This window comes from Salmo salar, chromosome ssa14 (assembly GCF_905237065.1).
Source record: "Salmo salar chromosome ssa14, Ssal_v3.1, whole genome shotgun sequence".
Taxonomy (NCBI): domain Eukaryota; kingdom Metazoa; phylum Chordata; class Actinopteri; order Salmoniformes; family Salmonidae; genus Salmo; species Salmo salar.
In genome coordinates, this window is record NC_059455.1 from 27,218,724 (window position 1) to 27,242,112 (window position 23,389).

Genomic DNA, 23,389 nt, shown 5'->3' on the forward strand with positions numbered 1-23,389 from the left:
TCCGGGGTGAAAAAGTTGAATGAAAAAAGTTGAGTGAGGGAAAAAGTAAAAATATACGGTAATGAAAAAGTAAAAAACCGTCAGGTATCAAAGTAAGATCGGCAACAAAAACGCACAGCAGCGTAAACAAGTCTGCAAATGGTGATCACACCAGATACTGACTGGTTTTCTGATCCACACCCATTCCTTTTTTTAAGGTATCTGTGACCAACAGATGCATATTTGTATTCACAGTTATGTGTATTCCGTAGATTAAGGCCTAATCAATTTATTTCAATTGACTGATTTCCTTATATGAGCTGTAACTCAGTAAAATCTTTGAAATTGTTGCATGTCGCGTTTTTATATTTTTGTTCAGTATATATAAAATATTATAAGCAGTATAAAGATGAGTGGACATTCTCCCTTTTATCTTTATATTGGATCTTTGTCCAGCTACTTGTGCACCAGTGGCATGGAATAGTCTACAATCCATGCTTCATCTAGATATGTTAGTGCCACTGAATGAATTGAAGAAATTGATGGGAGACTCTGTTACAGAGGAGGGTAAATACTTTTTTAAGGCTGGATCATGTTGTTGTATGTTTTAATTATATAATGTATTGATTGTTGCTGCCTTCTTGGCCAAGTCTCCCTTGAAAAAGAGACTCTGGGTCTCAATGGGCTTTTCCTGGTTAAATAAAGGTTAAATAGAAAATGAACTGTTGAAAATCTTGGATGTGCATAAAACCCTCCAGTTATGGCATCTGTAAGTGTATTTAGACATAGCCTATTTAAAACAAGTTGTTTCATTCTGTTTAGAATTTGATTTGAATTATTCACTCTCTTTTTAGGCCTTATCAATAATTAATTTAATATTGCTTATTGACTACATTTGGCATGTCCATCCTCCGCCATTAGGCAATTTACAGTAGGCCTAGCCCCTATATCAGTGTGAATGATATATGTATATATTTCCACATTGAAGCCATGCAATTACTTAGAACAATGTGGACTGCAAACAGGTTCAAGTTAACATATTTAGAATAGATGGGATAGGTCTACATGTTGTTCGTTTGTTTCTGTAAGTCCGTTATAGTTTGTTAAACAGCTAACATTGGAATTGGAGTTGATTCCAAGGCAACACAAAAAAGACCTTACTTTAAGCAACCACATATTTAGCTATGGAGCATGCTCGGATTTGCCAGCGAACAGCCAAGCCTAGACACACCCACAACTTGTTTATCCATTGAAACCCAGGCTTTCGCTCCAACACCAGCAACTGCGCCAATAATTGTGGTTGTGAAAATGGCAAAGATATTTCGGACCCACCCACTACCACCAGAGCTTAGATTGACCATTGCGTTTAGGTTTGTTAAAATTGAGCCCCATGACTAAAAACCTGACATTACATTGGAATATTATATACACATTAGAGGAAGAATATTAAAACACACTCTCTATCATAAAACAATACGAAGTGTTTTCACTAGACTGCTTCCCTCTAGTGGAGTTGAAGAAATCAGATCAGATAAAAAGTGATCCTCTCTTGTGTTCCAGTCATAGATAGGTGTGATATTTGAACGTATGTGTTCCAGGTGCGTGAGATGCCCAAGCCGGCCTTTATGAAGCAGACCCTGGGAGAGCTGGGCATCGGCACCTACAAGAACATAGCCTTCATCCACCCTGACACACCCATCATCAAGGCCCTGCAGATCTTTGTAGAGAGGAGGGTGTCTGCCCTGCCTGTTGTGGACGTATCTGGTACGTGTTACTGTGAAATACTTTGTGACAACTGTTGTTAAAATATACTTTACAGGTACATTTGACTGATTGAGATTCAGTTCAACTCTGGTCATGTTTCAATCTCTTCAATCTCCTCACTCCTCACTGGTGCCGTCTTGCTTTATCATGTTTCAATCTCCTCACAGGGAAAGTGGTGGATATTTACTCCAAATTTGATGTCATAGTAAGTTATGATTTTCGAAATACAGCTTGGTAATCCTGTTACTTCCCCCTCAAAAATATATTGTGTGAATGTTTTCCTTCAAAGAGCCATGAGTGTCTGTGTATTCTGTGTATAGAACCTGGCAGCAGAGAAGACGTATAATAACCTGGATATCACAGTGACCCAGGCTCTGAGGCATCGCTGCCAGTACTTTGAGGGGGTCATGCAATGCCACAAGCTGGATACACTGGAGACCATCGTGGACAAGATTGTCAAAGCAGAGGTGAGTTCAAACACATACATACACACATGAATTCCACACACCAACAACACAACAATAACACGTAAACTCAACACAGACACAAAATGCTCACTGTCCCTCTGTATCACATCCGGCCGTGATTGAGAGTCCCATAGGGCGGCGCACAATTGTCCCAGCGTCGTCCGGGTTTGGCCGGGGTAGGCCGTCATTGTAAATAAGAATTTGTTCTTAACCGACTTGCATAGTTAAAGGTAAAATATATATTTTTTAAATAAACAATTCCTCTCCTTTTCTCTTTCAACTGTGTGTGTGTCCCTTTGTACGTGTGTCCCTATATATGTGTGTGTGTCAGGTCCACCGGTTGGTAGTGGTGGATGAGCGTTCGGCCATCGAGGGCATCATCTCCCTGTCTGACATCCTGCAGGCCCTGGTGCTCAGCCCAGCAGGTATAGACGCTCAGCATTCCTAACCCCCTCCTAATACTACTCTTGGACCCTGAGCTCCCTCCCCACCCTGCCCTGTCCTGCCCTGCCTCGCCCTCCTCACACAGGTAGGACACAAACACACACTCAGGCATTTGCTGGTTGGCACCCACATGCGGATGGCATGGGCTTGATGCCAGGCTGCCTGTGCCTTTGAGCCATCCTGTATGCCAGCTCGTGACAGTTTGGTGTGGGCTTGGCTGTGTGTCTGTGTCCTGTGTCCTGACTCAGGACCGTGTCGTGTCCTGTCCTCTCGTGCTACCCTCAGATACTAACAGAATGTTCATGTCAACGTCTTATATGCTTGGTAGCCTGTCTTTGTTGTCTTGGTATTTTGTCGATCTGCTTATAGTTTTGAATAATGAAGAAGAATGATGTAAGATAAAGACTGTAGAATAATTGAAGATAACGAGTTTGCATGTTTGTTTTTTGGAAGGAAATGCCTTTGCTGGTGCAGTCATAATGCATTTAGAAATTGCATTTTGAATTTGCTGGTGCATCAGTTCCCAGATTTGAAAACTGCAGTGAGCAGACTCATCAACTCAGATGTGAGCGTGAAAGAAACATGAAGCATCTTGCACAATTATCTCCCAGATGCAAATAAGCCTACCGTAATTTCCGGACTATTAAGCGCACCTGAATATAAGCCGCACCCACTGAATTTTTAAATAAATATTATTTTGAACATAAATAAGTCTCACATGTCTATAAGCCACAGGTGCCTACTGGTACATTGAAACAAATGAACTTTACACAGGCTTTAACGAAACACGGCTTGTAACAAAAAAAAAATAATTAGCAGTAAGCTTTAGTTGTCTTTTTGCACTGAGTCAATTCCTCACGCTGCTGTTTCCAACGTCTTATCATCGACTCATTAAGACCAAGCTCCCGTGCAGCAGCTCTATTTCCTTTTCCAACAGCCAGATCAATCGCCTTCAACTTGAAAGCTGCATCATATGCATTTCTCCGTGTCTTTTCCATGATGAGGGTGACAAAATGACTACCGTAATCAGAATGATGAAGTTTGAGAGCGCTCGATTTAATCTAAACAGTAAACAAAAAAGTTGTTTGACCTTAACCCGTTCGGCAATTTTATTGGTCTAATGAAAGCTTCATGCCGCCAAAAAACTGAGCACGTCACAGAATGTGTTTTTTGGGGGGGGAAAAAATTGAAAGCGGGAAAAATCCATATATTAGCCGCGTCATTGTTTAAGCCGCGAGGTTCAAAGCCTGGGAAAAAAGTGGCGGCTTATAGTCCGGAATTTACGGTACTATTGTTATGTTGGACCTAGTCCTAGATCTGTCACTATAGCCAACACCTATGGTCATTATAATGCCAGCACAAACAGATCTGGGACCAGGCTAGTGGGATGTATTCTTGTGTCCTTACCTCACATGTCTATTCTTCCCTCCCTTAGATGCCTGCAGAGAGGAGGGCCTCCTGGAGTGAGAGGGGGGTCTACTGCTGCTGGAATCACAAAGGCTGTCCTAAAATATAGAACAGGTAGCTGCCAAAATAAAGGAAACACTTGAGTAAATTAGGGATACAAAGTATATTGAAAGCAGGTGCTTCTACACAGGTGTGGTTCCTGAGTTAATTAAGCAGTTGACATCCCATCATGCTTAGGGTCATGTATAAAAATGCACAGTTGCCCATTATTGTCTTACCATGGCTAAAATAAGAGATCTCAGTGACTTTGAAATGCTCAAAGGAGCATAGGGAGTTTAAAGTGGGTGTGTGTCTCCAGTCACCAGATGTCAACCCAATTGAACACTTATGGGAGATTCTGGAGTGGTGCCTGAGATAGTGTTTTCCACAACCATTAACAAAACACCAAATTATGGAATTTATCTTGGAATAATCCCTTCTATATAATTCCAGACACTTGTGAAATTATGCCAAGGTGCATTGAAGCTATTCTGGCGGCTCGTGGTGGCCCAATGCCCTATTCATATATTGGCGTTTCCTTTATTTTGACAGTTACCTTTACGTCTATGGTTCTAGACATGTGGCCCAGAGCCCTTCATATTGATGCACTAGACTTTGAAACCAAAGGGCTGGACTGGATTGACTGCTACTGGGAGGTAAATGGCTTTAATACTGGAGGACCAGTATCTCTCTGTCTGGATGGAACTGGACTTGATTCACTGTGGGGCTGAGCCAGTCTGGAGACTGTGGTTGTCTATGTATATGAGGGCTATATACGTTTTGATGTTTGTTTTAGTATCATGCTGCTCTGTCGTGTTAACAGTGCCTAGTCACTCTGGATAGTTTCAAACCTTCAATGAACAAGTAGATTGACAGATATGGCCAAGGCATCTTACTTGATGATACACACAAGCATGTGTCTAAGTTTCCCACGGGAAATAATAACCTGTTTGTATCGGTGGAGCTGGAACGTACTGGACCACTAAAAGTGATGGTTGAGTAAATAACGTCAGTCTATATTCAATGCTGTCGAACACAGACCATTTAGAAGATATAATTGCATTCTTCATTTTAGTATCAAAAGTGGCTATATTATAGCATGTTCTATGATAAGCCACATGTTGCTATAATGAGTTGTTGTCCACACCCCTTTTAGGGGCTATATGCAGTCTCTTTGTCCAATCCTTAGTCACAGTGCCTTTTGCTTGCCCCGCCCCTGACCATGGAAGCGAACGCCATTCTCTAACCATAATACATCAAAACGAAGTGTTCTTGAAGAACAAGCAAGATCTTGTCAAAAATGTGTTCTCATTTAACCTGAAGGAGAAATTGCAGGTGTTCATGCTTTATCTTGTTATGGTTGGAGGGGTTTTGTTTGTATATGAGTAACATGCTGTGAAGAGAGACGGAACAGGAAAAAGGCTTTATTTTTGGATATATATGTATTTTGTATTCATTCTTGATAACCCTTGGGTTGAGATTGAGAGCCATTTATTTTGCCCGCTTTATGAACTTGAGCCATGGATCACTTCCACCTATAACATCTATAAAGCAAAATGGTGGATTCTGAACTGCTCTTGACCAGGCTCCTGTGCTGTGGCCAGAGAAATACTACTCTGACAACTCATCTCTATTGTTTCACTGTAAATAAGAACGTTTTCAGGAAAAGTGCCAGAGAGAGCTTTATTTTTATGTAACTTTAAAGAAATCATGTTAAAATAACTGCAGTTTTAATATTATTTTTGTAAATATGTTGTGGCAATATAAGCCAATATAAATAAAGATCATTTCTATTCAGAACAAGATGTACAGTACATGTGCAAGCATGAGACACGACACTATAAGTTATGAATGTTGTTCTTTACTTTTCTATTTTTCTGCATGCAGAAAAATAAACGATGACACTGAATGTATTTTTATGTAATGTGTTTATTGAATTTTATTTTTGACTGTAGATTTGCACCACCATATTTAACTGTTTTGCAATCCAAATTAAAAGTGTTTGGGTAAATCAATTTGCTTATTATGATGATCCTGAATGCGGCAGGTAGCCTAGAGGTTAGAGCGTTAGGCCAGTAACTGAAACATTTGCTAGCTTGAATCCCTGAGCTGACAAGGTAAAAATCTGTCGTTCTGCCCCTGAACAAGGCAGTTAACCCACTGTTCCTAGGCGGTCATTGTAAATACGAATTTGTTCGTAACTGACTTGACTAGTTAAATAAAAATGTAATTGATGTAATCTTTTTATGACCGCCATGCAAATTAATGATTGACCTTCATACAGTATAACACATTTGAATGCACTCATCTAATAGACCTTATTTGACAGACATGGCTAAAAGGCTTTTGATGTTAATCATTATAGCGACATTGGATGTCTGAACACTGCCACCTACTAGTGGTTAAGAGCTGCACTGCAGGCATATCCGCAGCTATTCGAAGATTGACCGTCACGTGGAGTCCTGAGAGTACTCGAATTTAGATAGCAGGTTAAGTAAATTTAGTCTCAGAAGTTTCTCCCTCTCCTCTTTTTAAGTTCCATGCTAGAAACTATTGGAGTGCTCCTATGACATTGAAATCGTTTACACATTAGGGAGTTGCTTCTATAATTAGAATATTTAAAGGAAATGAAATGTCATCAAGCCACACACATACCAACAAACATCTCCCTCCAAAGCTGTTCTACATCAGCTTCCAAGTAAAGGGGAGAGTTCCTCAGAAAACGCTATTGACCTTCCCGAGAACATTCTAAGGATTTCTGAACACCAGCCACAAGGTGACAGTCTAATACAAGCGGTATTTGTCACTAACCACCATGTGATTGTATGATATAGAGACAGACTGAAGGTTAGTAGAATGTCATTTCATAGCACTCATATGACACCAGATATTCTGCTCCAAATTCACCGACAAAATAATATTTATTTATAGACATGATATATTCCATATATTCACAGGCAAGATAAACAAGCAGGAGGCTGTCAGTCTTGATGTGGGGTAGGAATGGCACTGTAATCTCAATGGATCTGGATCTACTACAAAGGTAAAAACTAGTATTTTTCTTGATACTGGTCTTGGATCAGCAATGAGGATAAAATCTCCCAACACCTTGTAGCCCTAAAGCAGGAGGGCTTATTGGCTTGCTGGCCTCTGTCTGATCTGACTGCTTCTCTCTCACACACACACACACACACTGGACGTTCCCTTGAACGTGTAAGGGTGATTTAAAATTCTCCTTCTTCGAAGCTTGTCATGTATTTTATATGCATGGAGAGAAGGGATTGAGAGGGGCTCAAACTCAAATGAACTTCACTCTGTTCCTCTCCTCAGGCATATCTCTCATTCTCTCTCCCTCCTATTCCCTCTCTCTTTCTCTCTCTCTCTCGCTCTCTAGCATTAGTTTTACTGCATCATGCCTTTCACTAATTCTGTGAAGCAGCACACATCCCTGGCCTTTGAAGACAAGTCTGATATGAATGAGGAGGAAAGAGGGTGTAAAAACCAGACCTCGGGGTATTTGGTTTTTACACGTTGCATTTATCTGCAGTCGGAGAGGGCGAGGGCTGAGAAACTGCGTTTCAGGGGGGGGGCTTTGATGTCTTGTGGGGTGCAGCTGCTGTTCCTCTGCAGAGCTCATTAGAATAGGAGGCTGCGTATCTCATACAGCCATGTCAAGCCAGCCACCCGTATGGACTGACTAGACAGCAGCACACAGCCACACAGATGCGGAAAAGCACTATGATCACACTTCTCATAAAGGTCTCTCTCTCTCTTTCCCTCCCTCTCTCTCTCTTTCCCTCCCAATCCCCCTCTCTGTCATTCTCTCGATGTAGTAGTACACAGACAGGGTGGATGACATATTTGAGATCAATATTGGTGTCCATTATTTTTCCATAAACACAATATAACACAACCCAATCTTAAATATGAATGATTGTCTTTTGAGCAGAACATTGGTTCACGTGCTGTAGATCACCACCCAAAACAATACCAAACCGCATGCCGAAAACAGACATCACAGACTGCAAACTCATACTGCAGGAAAGATGTGGTTTATTGGGAACAGCATGATCCCATCTAGCTTATTGTGATACATACATAGCATAAACAATGGTAGCACATTTGATTTGACCTCTTAAGTGCCACAGGTTGAGAACTGTATTTACAACACTATAACCATGGTGTGATGTAGGCTACATTCATTTAATCACAATCACAGAAGGGAACATGAGAATGACTTTATACTTCAAATGATTCCTCCTCACATACAAACCTTTACACATTTTATTTAGCAACAAGTCAGTTAGTGACTTCTTATCTTATTATTATACTACTATTATACTCCTTATTATTAAACTCCTGCAAAAAAAAATGTCATACTAATTTCTGTTTCATATGTACATATCACTTGAGGGTTTATCATGAGTAGGGAGATTCACCTCTGTTATAATAGAAAAAAAATGGTGCCCTTGGTTATGATGATAGAATCTAGCAGGTCAAAAGCACAAGATGTGGAGACTTTTCTGCCACTACATAAGCTTGAGAAGGAATTCATTACTATGTTAACAATTACCACACATACATGTATATCAATAAAGCACCGGTTAACAGGTCCAGTTGGATGCATTCGGCTGCTACGGTATCTACTGAAATGTTCTGAACAACACCAAGCAGGCTAATATCTACTGTCTCCCAAATAGCACCCTATTCCTGACATAGTGCACTACTTTACTATGGAGCCCTTTGGTCACTGCTCAAAAGTAGTGCACTATAAAGGGAATAGGTTGCCAGACATTGTCTTTACAACAACCCTTCCTGCAAAATCTCACTCCGACAATATTTAAAAGAAGTGAAAGTGAATTGGCATGTGTTTATCTCTTCATGCTACATCTTACGAACACAATGTTACTTACAGGTTCACTTTGGTTTACAGCTTTCTATAACAATACTGTATCTGTGTGGCAGTTTGAAGCTGTGAGTTAAGTTAAATCAGGACTATACAGTACAGCAGCGTTAAGCCAATATTAACACATTAACATGTCTTACACAGAAATGTTACTCTACTGTTGATTCAATACCAGCCCCAAATAGTGTATTGTTACAGTGTGGTTCCATTAATAAAATGAAAGATACGATTTCTCAAGACATTTGAGTGTCTCCATGAGCTTAACTTTTCATTTCATCTATGATTTAAATATCTGTGTTCTGGTACCTCTCAATAAATAAAAAATCATAAGTTGGTATGTGTAACATCTAACATAAATATGGGTATACATAGGGAATACTCATTCTATGAAAACTTCAGACGACATAAGTTTTGTGTTGATAAAAGAAGACCGAAACAAAAAGAGAGATTTTTGGTGAGAGAAATCATTGCGATGAGTTAACAACATGCTCTCTACACATACTTATCTACATTAACGTGTGTGAAAGAGAGAGCAAAATAGTAAATATTATGGATAGTAAGCCTTTCCAAGAAGGTTATGTCATCTCCAACACTAGACAAACACCTAAAGTATTCTGGGAAATGATTGTTTACTCTAAAGAGATGATGTGATCTGTGCCATTGCAGCGACAGACTCGCAGCAAGGGGGCTCAAATATATCAGTTACTGGGAATACAATGGACACCACTTCAAAACAGTAGACAGTCTTTGTGTCCAATAGGGATTCTTCTTGCTGGGTATCCCATGTTGGAGTCTGCTACGGTTTGAGAAACTGAGAGAGGTGCACATTGGGAGGTCCTCCTAAATGTGGAATCAACCATTAGCGTAGGCTGTGGGGGGGTATGTGGGGCCTCTTTGTCCCCTAGATCAGAGCCCAGCAGCAGCTGGAGGACATGTTCTGGGAGATTTGGCAGTTTGGTTCAGTCCCCTTTCAGCGGTGGATTGGCTTGGGTGGGTGAGACCTTGAGTTCTGGTCAGACATATGGGCAGAGGGGGAGACAGACACCAAGAGAGAGAGAGATTGAGAAAGGGAGACAGAGCGAGAGAGAGAGAGAGAAAGGGAGACAGAGAGAGAGAGAGAGAGAGAGAGAGAGAGAGAGAAAAAGAGAGGCAGTGCGAGTACAAGAAATGCATTTCAGAGACATCTGACGAGGAGGAAGTGACGTGAGGCCAAACAGAACCATGCCAGACCATTCAAGGACACAGTTCTTCCTCCAAGTGAGACATCTTAGAACAGGCTGTAGAAGAGCCTCTAGCATCTGGAGAGGGAGGCTCACTGTCACTGAACCTTTGGAATGAATCCACATCTTATGTTTGACCCCAACACCTTTATCTCTTTTTGTCTGTATCCACATTTCTGCCCATTCTATGACTTTCGCTCACTCTTTTTGTCTCTCACACATTCTCTTTCTCTGTATCTACCTCTATCCCTCAATCCCCCTCTGATCTCGACTAAGCCAGAAACCCAGCTAGGTGGAATAATATTTTTCACTTTCTGTCAGTAACATCTGATCAAACAGGGGTTTGGGCTGCCAAAAGCTCTAACTAACCTGCTGTTCACGCCTTCAATACCTCCCTCTCTCCTCTTTTCAATACCTCCCTCTATTCTCTCTTCAATACCTCCCTCTCTCCTCTTTTCAATACCTCCCTCTCTCCTCTCTTCAATACCTCCCTCTATCCTCTCTTCAATACCTCCCTCTCTCCTCTTTTCAATACCTCCCTCTATTCTCTCTTCAATACCTCCCTCTCTCCTCTTTTCAATACCTCCCTCTATTCTCTCTTCAATACCTCCCTCTCTCCTCTCTTCAATACCTCCCTCTATCCTCTCTTTAATACCTCCCTCTATTCTCTCTTCAATACCTCCCTCTATCCTCTCTTTAATACCTCCCTCTATTCTCTCTTTAATACCTCCCTCTATGCTCTCTTTAATACCTCCCTCTATCCTCTCTTTAATACCTCCCTCGATCTTTCTCTTATTACATTTCATATGGGTCAAATGCAAAAAAGTGATTCTACTGCATTGTCCAACAGATCTCTTTAAGATCTCTGCAGAGCAAGTTGCGTCTGTGGCGCCTAGAAGACGTGTTGTCAGAGCTTGTGGTTGTAACTAACGGTTCTGTGTTCAGAGTTGAGTGATGCTCCTGGTATCCTGGTATATTGCAGTGTAGAAGCGGTGGGTGGACAGACACACCGTGCTGGTTAGTAGCGAGCTCCTTCCATTATACATTCAGAGCAGCTGTTGTGTGGAGGAAGTCCTTTGAAGGCGGGTTGAAGGGAGTCCCCATAGCAGAACCTTTAGAAAAACAATTTTTGGTTCCAGGTAGAACCCTTTTGGGTTCCATGTAGAATCCTTTCCACAGAGGGTTCTACATGGAACACCAAAGGGTTCTACCTGAAACCAAAAAGGGTTCTCCTATGGGGACAGCCGAGGAACCATTTTGGAACCCTTTTTCTAAGAGTGTCTATGCTTTCTTTTGCCTCACCGACACATGCTACACAAGTCTACACGAGCACACAAAGGTTTCATGCTACAACTAGTACTCAAGCAGGCAGAACAAAAACGACACCAACCCTCCCTTCATCTCGTCTCTTTTCAAGCCAAACTTTTTGTGATTACAGTTAAATGGCACGACTTTCATGACATATTCTCTTCTGTGTGGGCAGTGACTCCATTTCCTGCTGTTGTTTGATTTGTGTCTGTTTTTTAAGTGAGGAAGAGGGAGGTTTTTTCGAGAAAGGGGAGAGAAGCTTTGAAGACAGGCAGGTTGGGGATCTTGGAGGGGGCCTTTGAAAAGAGAAAGGAGTGAGAGCGGGAGGGAGAAGAAAAAGAAAGAGAGAGGGGGGGGGACTCCTTCACTTCTGTGTAAGGTAAGCTCCGATGGTAAGGCTTGCAGCCCCCAGTGCAGCCAGGCCAAAGACAGTCTTGATGGACGGCCACGAACAGAACACGGAGTCCCTCTGTCTGTCATAGAGCTCAACAAAGGCCTCCTGAAAGATAGACAGTGAGAGAGGCAGAGTTAAAGAGACTGAACAGAATCTTAAGCACTTAGAAATGTGTAACATATTGTACGAATTTGAATTCGTAACATATCATACGAATTGCAGGAAACATTATAAAAAATTTGCAAGACGTAACATATCATACAAAATGAATGCTATTGTACACAATTGTGCACAATATTCGGGGACCCGTTTTGGCTTGTGAGCACAACTTTCAAAACTACTGGCGACATTATACAAAACCTTTATAATGCAACTTTAATACAAGCAGTGTGTGTATTCCCGTGTTCAAAGCTTGCTGGGGGGTCTCCTTTGGAAGTGCCTGCAGATCTAAATGCCCTTGGCCACCATCCAACTGCTGTGTTATTACATGCATGCAGGAAGCCGGATCCATTTCAAACCAGCGCCCCTCACACCCCTTGTGCCTACCCCTTCATAAACACCACACACGCATGAACGAACGCACACACACCCTGGGATACTCATGGAAACAACCCAAGACAAACACTCCACATGAAAACATACACTCTCAAACCCATGTCATGTGATACACTACTTCCTATTGATGTATTGATGGGAGCTACAGTATACTGTATGTCAGGGATCATCAACTAGATTCAGCCGCAGGCCGATTTTTTTCTTGAGCGGAAGGTCGGGGGGCCAGAACATAATTACAAATGATTTGTAGACTGCAAAGAGACCACAAGAAGCCCAAACAGATATAATGTTTGGCTCAAACACAATCATTTCAAATCTTGCTTACATTTGTGTACGATCACGTGTCTCTCTATTATGTGTTGGAATACTTGGGGAGATATTTCTTAAATGAATATAAATTGGAGCTGATTTCCTGGTGTTTTTACAGTCTTATGTCCAACAATTAATAAAAAAAATGTTTTAAACGGTTTTAATTTTTATGCTCAGAAAACCTCGGGGGCCAAATAAAACCACCCGCGGGCCAAATTCGGCCCGCAAGCCACCAGTTGGGGTCATTAATATATTAATGGCAAACACCATATAGCAGCTGTGATTCTCCATATACAGTGAGCGCCAAACGTATTGGGACAGTAACAAATGTTTTGTTGTTTTGGCTCTGTACTCCAGCACTTTGTATTTGAAATGATACGATGACTATGAGGTTAAAATGCAAACTGTCAGCTTTAATATGAGGGTATTTTCAGTCATATCGGATGTTCTGTTTTGAAATTACTGCACTTTTTGAACATAGTTCCCCCATTTTAGGGGACCGAAAGTATTAGTACAAATTCACTTGTAAGTGTATTAAAGTAGAGTAGTCAAAAGTGTAGTATTTGGTCCCATATTCCTAGCATGCAATGACTACATCAAGCTTGTGTCTCTACAAACTTGTTGGATGCATTTGCAGTTTGTTTTGCCTCTGTAACTTTGTCACTCATCATTATTCATGATTCATTCAGGATTATCCATAATCATGGTAGCATCCACATTCATGTTGAAGTGTTTAGAAACATATTCTATTCTTATTTACAATAAAAGTAACTCCAAAATGACACAATACATTACTTACCATTCATTTCTATTGGGAACAAAATACATCTGAAACACATGTAATCACCGTGTGCTAGGAATATGGGACCAAATATTAAACTTTTGACTACTTTAATGCACATATAAGTGAATTTGTCCCAATACTTTTGGTCCCCTAAAATGGGGGGACTATGCACAGAAAGTGTTCCCCCGATATGGATGAAAATACCCTAAAATTAAAGCTGACAGTTTGCACTTTCACCTCATAGTCATTGTATAATTTAAAATCCAAAGTGCTGGAGTACAGAGCCAAAACAACAACACGTGTCACTGTCTAAATACTTCTGGAGCGCACTGTAGATGCTCCATGGTCCTACAACAGTCTGTTAAGGGTGCAACTGCTTCTCCATAATCTCAGTCAATACAGCCTTTTATAAAAGGATCACATATTGTATGTCCTTTTCATGTACGGTATGATATTCACCCTGGCTTAATGTATTTATGACCCATGTGCTGTATGAGGAAATCAAGACGTCCGTTTATAAGCCTTCAGGCCTTGACAGTGGAAACAGCTGTACAGGAAGCTACAGTACAAAGATCCCCCCCTGAAAACCCCATTAATGGTTGCTGTTGATTGTTCTGTATCAAACTGGTCAATGTGGGAAGGAGTGCACCATTGGCTATAAGAGGGGTGTGAGGGTTGAGGGATCAGGACACATGATTGTGTAGCCTTTTCCTCAGTGCTGAAGGAGGCCCCGTTGCTCAAACCCCTGCCCTACAGTAAATCCCTAACCCTAGACTGGTAATACATTGTCGTTACAGCAGTAGGACTAACCCTAACCGAGACTGTCTCAACACTGACAATCATATAAGATAATAAACAATTCATTTGAGATGCAATGGATTATAGGTACAAAACACACACCCCTCACCTCAGTAGTGGAGTACTGTTATGGCTGGTAACCTGATTATGGGTGAACTCAATTCAATTAAATTCTACTTTATTAGTCCCCTGGGGGCCAAGTCTACTTCAGCCTGTCTTGATTAGATCAAGGCTACATTTACCTACATTAATTATGTTATCTACTATTTGTAAAGCAACACAAATATATGTTTCTTTTAAATTTGCCCTTGAGAGAGAAACTGGGGCATCTTCTTTGAAGAGTCACACTGTTAGCAAATATTCCCAGTAAAGCAACGCAAAGCCTCACAGGATGACTAAAAAAGGCAATCTGTTTCAAACGGCTACAGAGAAGTATTTCCTGACTCCCTCCTCTCCCTCTCCTTTCCTGTAGCGTTCCTGGGGCCAGAGGCCATTGACACAGTCAGGAGAAAGATCAGATCAGCATTTTCTTCACTTTAGGCCATCGGGTATCGAAACAAACAACCATTCCTAGTCAGACACCATTCACTTAACCAACAGACATTTATCCTATTGTTAGCGTTGTTATAATTCTTTTTTTAATTTTTTTTGCTGAAATGAGTTTAATTGAAAAGTATAGAATTAAATGCAAAAATTACCAATTGAAAAGGCATGTACTGTAGGTCATTCAACACACTGAAATTTCCCCCTCTCCCCCTCCCTGATAATACCCACCCATCAACACACACCCTTCCATCCCTCTCCCTTCATACTATAAGGCAGTTTTCAGGTATTAATTGGTGTGCGGGTACCTCAGTCAGACCTCCAACTGTGAGGAATGTGTTCACAGTAAGGCTCCTCTGGCAAAAACACAGGTTGGCTGATACTCTCTTTTCCCACCCACCCACCAAAGGAAAAACAGTTTGCTGAGACAACTACACAGACCTGCTACTGGATGCTTCTACCAGCTGGTGCATGACACCTTACTGACCATAGTATGATACAGCTACAGTAGGTACATGATTCAATGCCAGAGAATAGGCAAAGAGACAATGTGCATCATGTTTGAGCAACCCAAAATGCAATGTCAATGGAATTGTGCAGCCAGTCAAAATAATTAAAGTGGAACTAACAGCCTTTTCGCAAACATTAAATCTTATTCAAATCTGTTCTTATACACTCCCAGGAAGAAAATGATACTTTTTGAAAAATGTTCTGACAAGCCAGCACTTAGATATGGTAATTTTCACATTTTCATAAATTCTTAGAATGTTTGGGAATGACGTATCCTAAGGCATTTGTTGAAATTCTACAGCAATATAGAGTGGGAAAGCGGCCGTGCATTTGAACAATTCATTGACACTGCAGTAAATAAAACCTAATAAATACATCTCTCGTCCAGGACCGGCGTCTACGCAGACCGGTGCGCTATAGCCAATCAAAGCTACAGAAATCCTTTATGCAAAGAAGCCATTTGCCACACGGGCCTGCCATCATTCACTTTGAACTGGACTGTGTGGAGCAACAGCACAACTTAGAACATTACAACGCATTCGCCATAAGCCACAAAATACACCTGAATGGATTTCTGCAAATCAGTGCATTCAGAAAGTACTCAGGCCTCTTCCCTTTTTCCACATTTTGTTACGTTACAGCCTTATTCTAAAATCGGGTTAAATAAATAAAAATACTCATCAATCTATACACAATACCCCATAATGACAAAGTGAAAACAGGTTTTTAGAAATGTTTGCAAATGTGTTAAAAATACAAAACAGTAATACCTTATTTACATAAGTATTCAGACCCTTTCTTATGAGACTCGCAATTGATCTCAGGTGCATCCTGTTTCCATTGATCATCCTTGAGAGGTTTCTACAACTTGATTGGAGTCCACCTGTGGTAAATTAATTTGATTGAACATGATTTGGAAAGACACACACCTGTCTATATAAAGTCCCACAGATGACAGTGCATGTCAGAGCAAAAACCAAGCCATGAGGTCAAAGGAATTGTCCATAGAGATCTGAGACAGGATTGTGTCGAGGCACAGATCTGGGGAAGGGTACCAGTATTGAAAGTCCCGAAGAACACAGTGGCCTCCATCATTCTTAAATGGAAGATGTTTGGAACCACCAAAACTCTTCCTAGAGCTGGCCTCCTGGCCAAACTGAGCAATCGGAGGAGAAGGGACTTGGTCAGGGAGATGACCAAGAACCCGATGGTCACTCTGACAGAGCTCCAGAGTTACTCTGTGGAGATGGGAGAATCTTCCAGGAGGACAACCATCTCTGCAGCACTCCACCAATCAAGCCTTTATGCTAGAGTGGCCAGACGGAAGCCACTCCTCAGTAAAAGGCACATGACAGCCCGCTTGGAATTTGCCAAAAGTCACCTAAAGACTCTCAGACCATGAGAAACAAGATTCTCTGGTCTGATGCAACCAAGATTGAACTCTTTGGCCTGAATGCCAAGCGTCACGTCTGGAGGAAACCTGGCACCACCCCTACAGTGAAGCATGGTGGTGGCAGTATCATGCTGTGTCGATGTTTTTAGCGGCAGGGACTGAGAGACGCTCAGGACCTCAGACTGGGGTGAAGGTTTACCTTCCAACAGGGCAATGACCCTAAGCACACAGCCAAGACAACGCAGGAGCGGCTTCGGGACAAGTCTCTGAATGTCCTTGAGTGGCACAGCCAGAGCCAAGACTTGAACTCGATCGAACATCTCTGGAGAGACCTGAAAATAGCTGTGCAGCGACACTCCCCATCCAACCTGACAGAGCTTGAGAGGATCTGCAGAGAAGAATGGGAGAAACTCCCCAAATACATGTGAGCCAAGCTTTTAGCATCATACCCAAGAAGACTCGAGGCTGTAATCACTGCCAAAGGTGCTTCAACAAAGTACAGAGTAAAGGATCTGAATACTTATGTAAATGTAATATCAGTTAATTGTTTTATATACATTAAAAAAAATGTTTTTTGCTTTGTCATTATGGGGTATAGATTGATGAGGGGAAAAACGATTTAATCAATTTTAGAATAAGGCTGTAACGTAACAAAATGTGGAATAAGTCTCTGTGTCTGAATACTTTCCGAATGCACTGTAAAATGAACAGAGTAGCAGCAGCGTATGTGAAGTGTGAAAGTGTATGTGTGGTGTCAATATGCATGTGTGTATTTTGTGTGTGTGAGCGTATTCAGTGTGTGTTTGTGTGTTGGAGTGTCAGTGTAGTATGTGTGAGTGTGTATTTTGTGTGTGTTTGTGTGTTAGAGTGTCAGTGTAGTATGCGTGAGTGTGTATTTTGTGTGTGTTTGTGTGTTGGAGTGTCAGTGTAGTATGCGTGAGTGTGTATTTTGTGTGTGTTTGTGTGTTGGAGTGTCAGTGTAGTATGCGTGAGTGTGTATTTTGTGTGTGTTTGTGTGTTGGAGTGTCAGTGTAGTATGCGTGAGTGTGTATTTTGTGTGTGTTTGTGTGTTGGAGTGTCAGTGTAGTATGCGTGAGTGTGTATTTTGTGTGTGTTTGTGTGTTGGAGTGTCAGTGTAGTATGCGTGAGTGTGTATTTTGTGTGTGTTTGTGTGTTGGAGTGTCAGTGTAGTATGCGTGAGTGTGTATTTTGTGTGTGTTTGTGTGTTGGAGTGTCAGTGTAGTATGCGTGAGTGTGTATTTTGTGTGTGTTTGTGTGTTGGAGTGTCAGTGTAGTATGCGTGAGTGTGTATTTTGTGTGTGTTTGTGTGTTGGAGTGTCAGTGTAGTATGCGTGAGTGTGTATTTTGTGTGTGTTTGTGTGTTGGAGTGTCAGTGTAGTATGCGTGAGTGTGTATTTTGTGTGTGTTTGTGTGTTGGAGTGTCAGTGTAGTATGCGTGAGTGTGTATTTTGTGTGTGTTTGTGTGTTGGAGTGTCAGTGTAGTATGCGTGAGTGTGTATTTTGTGTGTGTTTGTGTGTTGGAGTGTCAGTGTAGTATGCGTGAGTGTGTATTTTGTGTGTGTTTGTGTGTTGGAGTGTCAGTGTAGTATGCGTGAGTGTGTATTTTGTGTGTGTTTGTGTGTTGGAGTGTCAGTGTAGTATGCGTGAGTGTGTATTTTGTGTGTGTTTGTGTGTTGGAGTGTCAGTGTAGTATGCGTGAGTGTGTATTTTGTGTGTGTTTGTGTGTTGGAGTGTCAGTGTAGTATGCGTGAGTGTGTATTTTGTGTGTGTTTGTGTGTTGGAGTGTCAGTGTAGTATGCGTGAGTGTGTATTTTGTGTGTGTTTGTGTGTTGGAGTGTCAGTGTAGTATGCGTGAGTGTGTATTTTGTGTGTGTTTGTGTGTTGGAGTGTCAGTGTAGTATGTGTGAGTGTGTATTTTGTGTGTGTTTGTGTGTTGGAGTGTCAGTGTAGTATGTGTGAGTGTGTATTTTGTGTGTGTTTGTGTGTTGGAGTGTCAGTGTAGTATGTGTGAGTGTGTATTTTGTGTGTGTTTGTGTGTTGGAGTGTCAGTGTAGTATGTGTGAGTGTGTATTTTGTGTGTGTTTGTGTGTTGGAGTGTCAGTGTAGTATGTGTGAGTGTGTGCGTAGAGCCAGTTAGTGCAACGGAGTCGGTGCAAAACAATTAAGATAAATAAATAAATAATTAAGGGGGCGAATGTACATTTTCCAGCTAGGCATTTGATTAACTGTTCAGCAGTTTTATGGCTTGGGGGTAGAAGGTGTTCAGGTGCCTTTTCGTCACTGACTTGGCGCTCCAGTACCGCTTGCCGTGCGCTAGCAGAGAGAACAGTCTATGGGCCTTCCTCTGACACTGCCTGGTGTAGAGGTCCTGGATGGCAGGAAGCTTAGCCCCAGTGATGTACTGGGCCGTACACACTACCCTCTGTAGTGTCTTGAGGTCGGATGCCAGGCACTTGACATACCAAGCCATTATGTAGCCAGTCAAGATGCTCTCAATGGTGCAGCTGTAGAACTTTTTGAGGATCTGAGGGCCCATGGCAGATCTTTCCAGCCTCCTGAAGCAGAAGAGGCGTTGTCGTGCCCTCTTCACGACTGTGTTGGTGTGTTTGGACCATGATAGGTCCTTAGTGATGTGGACACAGAGGACCTTGAAGCTCTCAACCCGCTCCACTTCAGCCCCGTCGATTTGAATGGGGGCTAGTTTGTCTTGAGGAAGAGGTTGTTCTCCTGGCACCACACTACCAGGTCTCTGACCTCCTCCCTATAGGCTGTCTCATCGTTGTCGGTGATCAGGCCTACCACCTTCATGTAGTCGCCAAACTTAATGATGGTATTGGAGTCGTGCGCGGCCATGCAGTCGTGGGAAAATAAATTGCCTAACTCTCCAACTTTATTTGGAATGAAAAGATCTCAAGAGTCAAATTTTATGTTTTACACGTACCTTATAAAGCTGGGCCGCACAACTGCATTCACTTAAACAATGGACAGCAGACTGGCCTTGTGGTTGGAAGAGTATTGAAACAATAACTGTAATAACCTATGATTTAAAATATATTCACTACTTTGGGTCCAAGGCTTTAAAGAAAAAAAGACAATCCAATGATTTAATTCAATTCAATTCGTATTTGGGAAAATGTACATAAATTCATGAAATGGAAGAAACCCCTTTTTGGAACAACCCCACATGACCTCCAAATCAAATCAAATCAAAGTTTATTTGTCACATGCGCCGAATACAACAGGTGTAGACCTTACAGTGAAATGCTTACTTACAGGCTCTAACCAATAGTGCAAAAAAGGTATTAGGTGAACAATAAGTAAGTAAAGAAATAAAACAACAGTAAAATGGCAATACTTTTAAGTCCAGGTTCCAAAGTGGCATCATGAATTTTGAGCATATGTGCTATGATGCTCTCTACTGTCATTCAATCAATCACAAGAAAAATGTGGGTTATCCAAGACCAATTTCTTTTAAGTTCTTACAACTATGAAATCGTATTAAATCGCTTCAACAAAATGTGGATTAACCCGAAGCATTTAGCATTGAAAAAAATGCTGAAAGAAGCTGCAACACCAAATAAGTTGATGTCCAGGTTATATCAAGTTGAATCTCTACCTGATAGCTCAGAATATCAGAACTCAGGAAATGACCCAGATGCAGACAGCTAGAGTCACAGATGTTTATTGACCCAAACAGGGGGCAGGCAAAATACAGGTCAAAGGCAGGCAGAGGTCTGTAATCCAGGGCAGAGTCCATAAGGTACAGAACAGCAGGCACGCTCGGGGTCAGGACAGGTTCGTAAACTTGTCAGGGCAGGTCAGGTAGAATGGTCAGAACCAGGTAAACTAGGAAGCAGAACATGAGAAATCAGGGAGTTGGGAAAACACGCTGGTAAGACCTGACAAGACAAGACGAACTGGCAACAGACAAACAGAGAACACATGTATAAATACACAGTGGATAATGAGGAAGATGGGCGACACCTGGAGGGGGTGGAGACAAGCACAAAGACAGGTGAAACAGATCAGGGTGTGACACAGAACCTATAAAGAAAAAATGGGAAACAGATCTCAAGGAAGAAATGTATTGGTCACATATACAGTACCAGTCAAAAGTTTGGACACACCTACTCTCTTTGCTTATTTGAGCTGTTCTTGCCATAATATGGACTTAGTCTTTTACAAAATAGGACTATCTTCTGTATACCACCCCTACCTTGTCACAACACAACTGATTGGCTCAAACACATTAAGGAAAGAAATTCTACAAATGAACTTTTAACAAGGCACACATGTTAATTGAAATGCATTCCAGGTGACTACCTGATGAAGCTAGTTGAGAGAATGCCAAGAGTATGCAAAGCTGTCATCAAGGCAAAAGGTGGCTACTTTGAAGAATCTCAAATATAAAATATATTTTCACTTGTTTAACACTTTTTTGGTTACTACATGATTCCATATGTGTTATTTCATAGTTTTGATGTCTTCACTATTATTCTACAATGTAGAAAATAGTCCAAATAAAGAAAAACCCTGGAATGAGTAGGTGTGTCCAAACTTTTAAATGGTACTGTATGTGAAAATGTTCATATTTTCTCCTACAACCTTATCAAGATAATCCATAGGATTTACTACACTCCTGAAAGAATGCATGTAAGGCACCCAGAAATGTGATATCGCTGTTGGAGATGCAAAAAACCACATAAAGGAACCGTATTACGTATGATGTGGTCCTTTGACAAACTGACACCTTTTTGGGATAATGTCTGTGCTATCATATCCTTGTGTATAGGAATTTATATCCATCCATCTCCACAACTATGTATGTTGGGAAAAGTAAATATTGGTGACCAAAGAAAGTTTTGCAACCTAGGTGTAATTGCTGCAAAAACAAAGATAACTATCGATTGAAAAGCATCATGCTCACCTTCAATGACGAACTGGAGGGCTGAACTATGTAGTTATATTCCATTAGATTGAGTTTTTTAAAGCTGGGCAGAGAAGGGACATGTTTGATAAGGTCTGGTAGTTTTATATTGACCATCTTGAGGATTGTGACATTTCCATGTGAGGGGGATTTGATGTATGTATGTGTATTGAAAGGGGAAGCTACTGTGTATTTTTGTGTGTTCGTGGACAGGTGTGGGCTGGTTGTGGCGTGTATCAATTGTGGTAGTTGTGTTGTTTTTGTGTTGTGTTGTTTCAGTTTATTTCTGTTTCATTTTTGCTTTGTTGTTTGTACTTATATTAAAAAAATAATAATTCAAAGAGAGTTATTATATATTCCGGTCCTATTCAATGAATGTTTTGTATGCGACAACTGGGTCGACATTCCATTTGGAAAAGCCCAGAAGGGTGAAGTGTGTAATAACTTCGGACAGGGAGCACCAGGGGTTGAGAGGAAACAGAGGGTCAGTCAGGTGGATATCATAAGACCATGGTCTGGTACTGTATCATGCTCTAGTTCTCTAGTTCAGCTCCCAGACACCAGTTAGGATAACATGTGACTACTGTTGAAAAAAAAACAACTAGAGGTTAGTCTCTCTCTCTCCCTGTCCCCCCCTCCCTCTCTCCTTCTCTCTCTCTCGCTCCCTCCCTCTCTCCCTCTCACCCTTCCTCCCTCCCCTTTGCCAAATGCAAGGTCCGAGGAGACAGGGAAGTGGCCTTTAGCTTACGCTGAGATAGTGAAATATCATTACGCTATCCACAATAACAAAAACAAGACAAGTAGTTTACCCTTCACCAAGAGCATCTTCTAACTTCAGTAGGTGATTGGCTAGGGAATCAGTCCAAGGTTACAGTCTTTCAGCGCTGAAGTTCACCAAGAGCGCTTTGTTGATCGACACTTTTTAAAAGGTCAGTAGGAGTCACACGGGTGCCAAGAATCTAACAAAAATCTAGCCCAACCTTATATCAGGCCCAGTAAATCTGTTTTGCTTTATATTTATGACAACATTCACATTGCCTGTCTTCTCTTGACCTCTGGTTTACTTTTCTCACCAGCAGGACTGTCTTCCCTGACCTCTGGTTTACTTTTCTCACTAGCAGGGCTATCTTCCCTGACCTCTGGTTTACTTTTCTCACCAGCAGGACTGTCTTCCCTGACCTCTGGTTTACTTTTCTCACCAGCAGGACTGTCTTCCCTGACCTCTGGTTTACTTTTCTCACTAGCAGGGCTGTCTTCCCTGACCTCTGGTTTACTTTTCTCACCAGCAGGACTGTCTTCTCTTGACCTCTGGTTTACTTTTCTCACCAGCAGGACTGTCTTCTCTTGACCTCTGGTTTACTTTTCTCACCAGCAGGACTGTCTTCCCTGACCTCTGGTTTACTTTTATCACTAGCAGGACTGTCTTCTCTTGACCTCTGGTTTACTTTTCTCACCAGCAGGACTGTCTTCCCTGACCTCTGGTTTACTTTTATCACTAGCAGGGCTGTCTTCCCTGACCTCTGGTTTACTTTTCTCACCAGCAGCACTGTCTTCTCTTGACCTCTGGTTTACTTTTCTCACCAGCAGGACTGTCTTCTCTTGACCTCTGGTTTACTTTTCT

General features: G+C 41.5%; 2 protein-coding genes across 10 annotated transcripts in view; one reads left to right on the plus strand and one right to left on the minus strand.

The window, feature by feature from the left end:
* LOC106569190 (5'-AMP-activated protein kinase subunit gamma-2) overlaps nucleotides 1-6,013 on the plus strand; it is a 50,153-nt gene extending 44,140 nt beyond the window's left edge. For 5 of the 6 annotated variants that reach the window (XM_014140284.2, XM_014140285.2, XM_014140286.2 and 2 more), the window contains 5 exons: nucleotides 1,578-1,743; nucleotides 1,911-1,948; nucleotides 2,064-2,210; nucleotides 2,542-2,635; nucleotides 4,090-6,013. In XM_014140284.2, the coding sequence (XP_013995759.1) occupies nucleotides 1,578-1,743; nucleotides 1,911-1,948; nucleotides 2,064-2,210; nucleotides 2,542-2,635; nucleotides 4,090-4,121 (477 nt within the window). In that variant the 3' untranslated portion in view covers nucleotides 4,122-6,013. Of the gene's footprint in view, nucleotides 1-1,577; nucleotides 1,744-1,910; nucleotides 1,949-2,063; nucleotides 2,211-2,541; nucleotides 2,740-4,089 lie in introns of all 6 variants that reach the window. The other variant, XR_001320451.2, reaches the window with a different exon arrangement.
* Nucleotides 6,014-8,136: 2,123 nt separating this feature from the next.
* LOC106569189 (apoptosis regulator Bcl-2) overlaps nucleotides 8,137-23,389 on the minus strand; it is a 49,903-nt gene continuing 34,650 nt past the window's right edge. Inside the window, exon 3 of one of the 4 annotated variants that reach the window (XM_014140280.2) lies at nucleotides 8,137-12,033. In XM_014140280.2, coding sequence (XP_013995755.1) covers nucleotides 11,580-12,033 — 454 coding nt within the window. In that variant the 3' untranslated portion in view covers nucleotides 8,137-11,579. Of the gene's footprint in view, nucleotides 12,034-20,518; nucleotides 20,688-23,389 lie in introns of those variants that run through there. The other 3 variants (XM_014140281.2, XM_014140282.2, XM_014140283.2) reach the window with 3 other exon arrangements.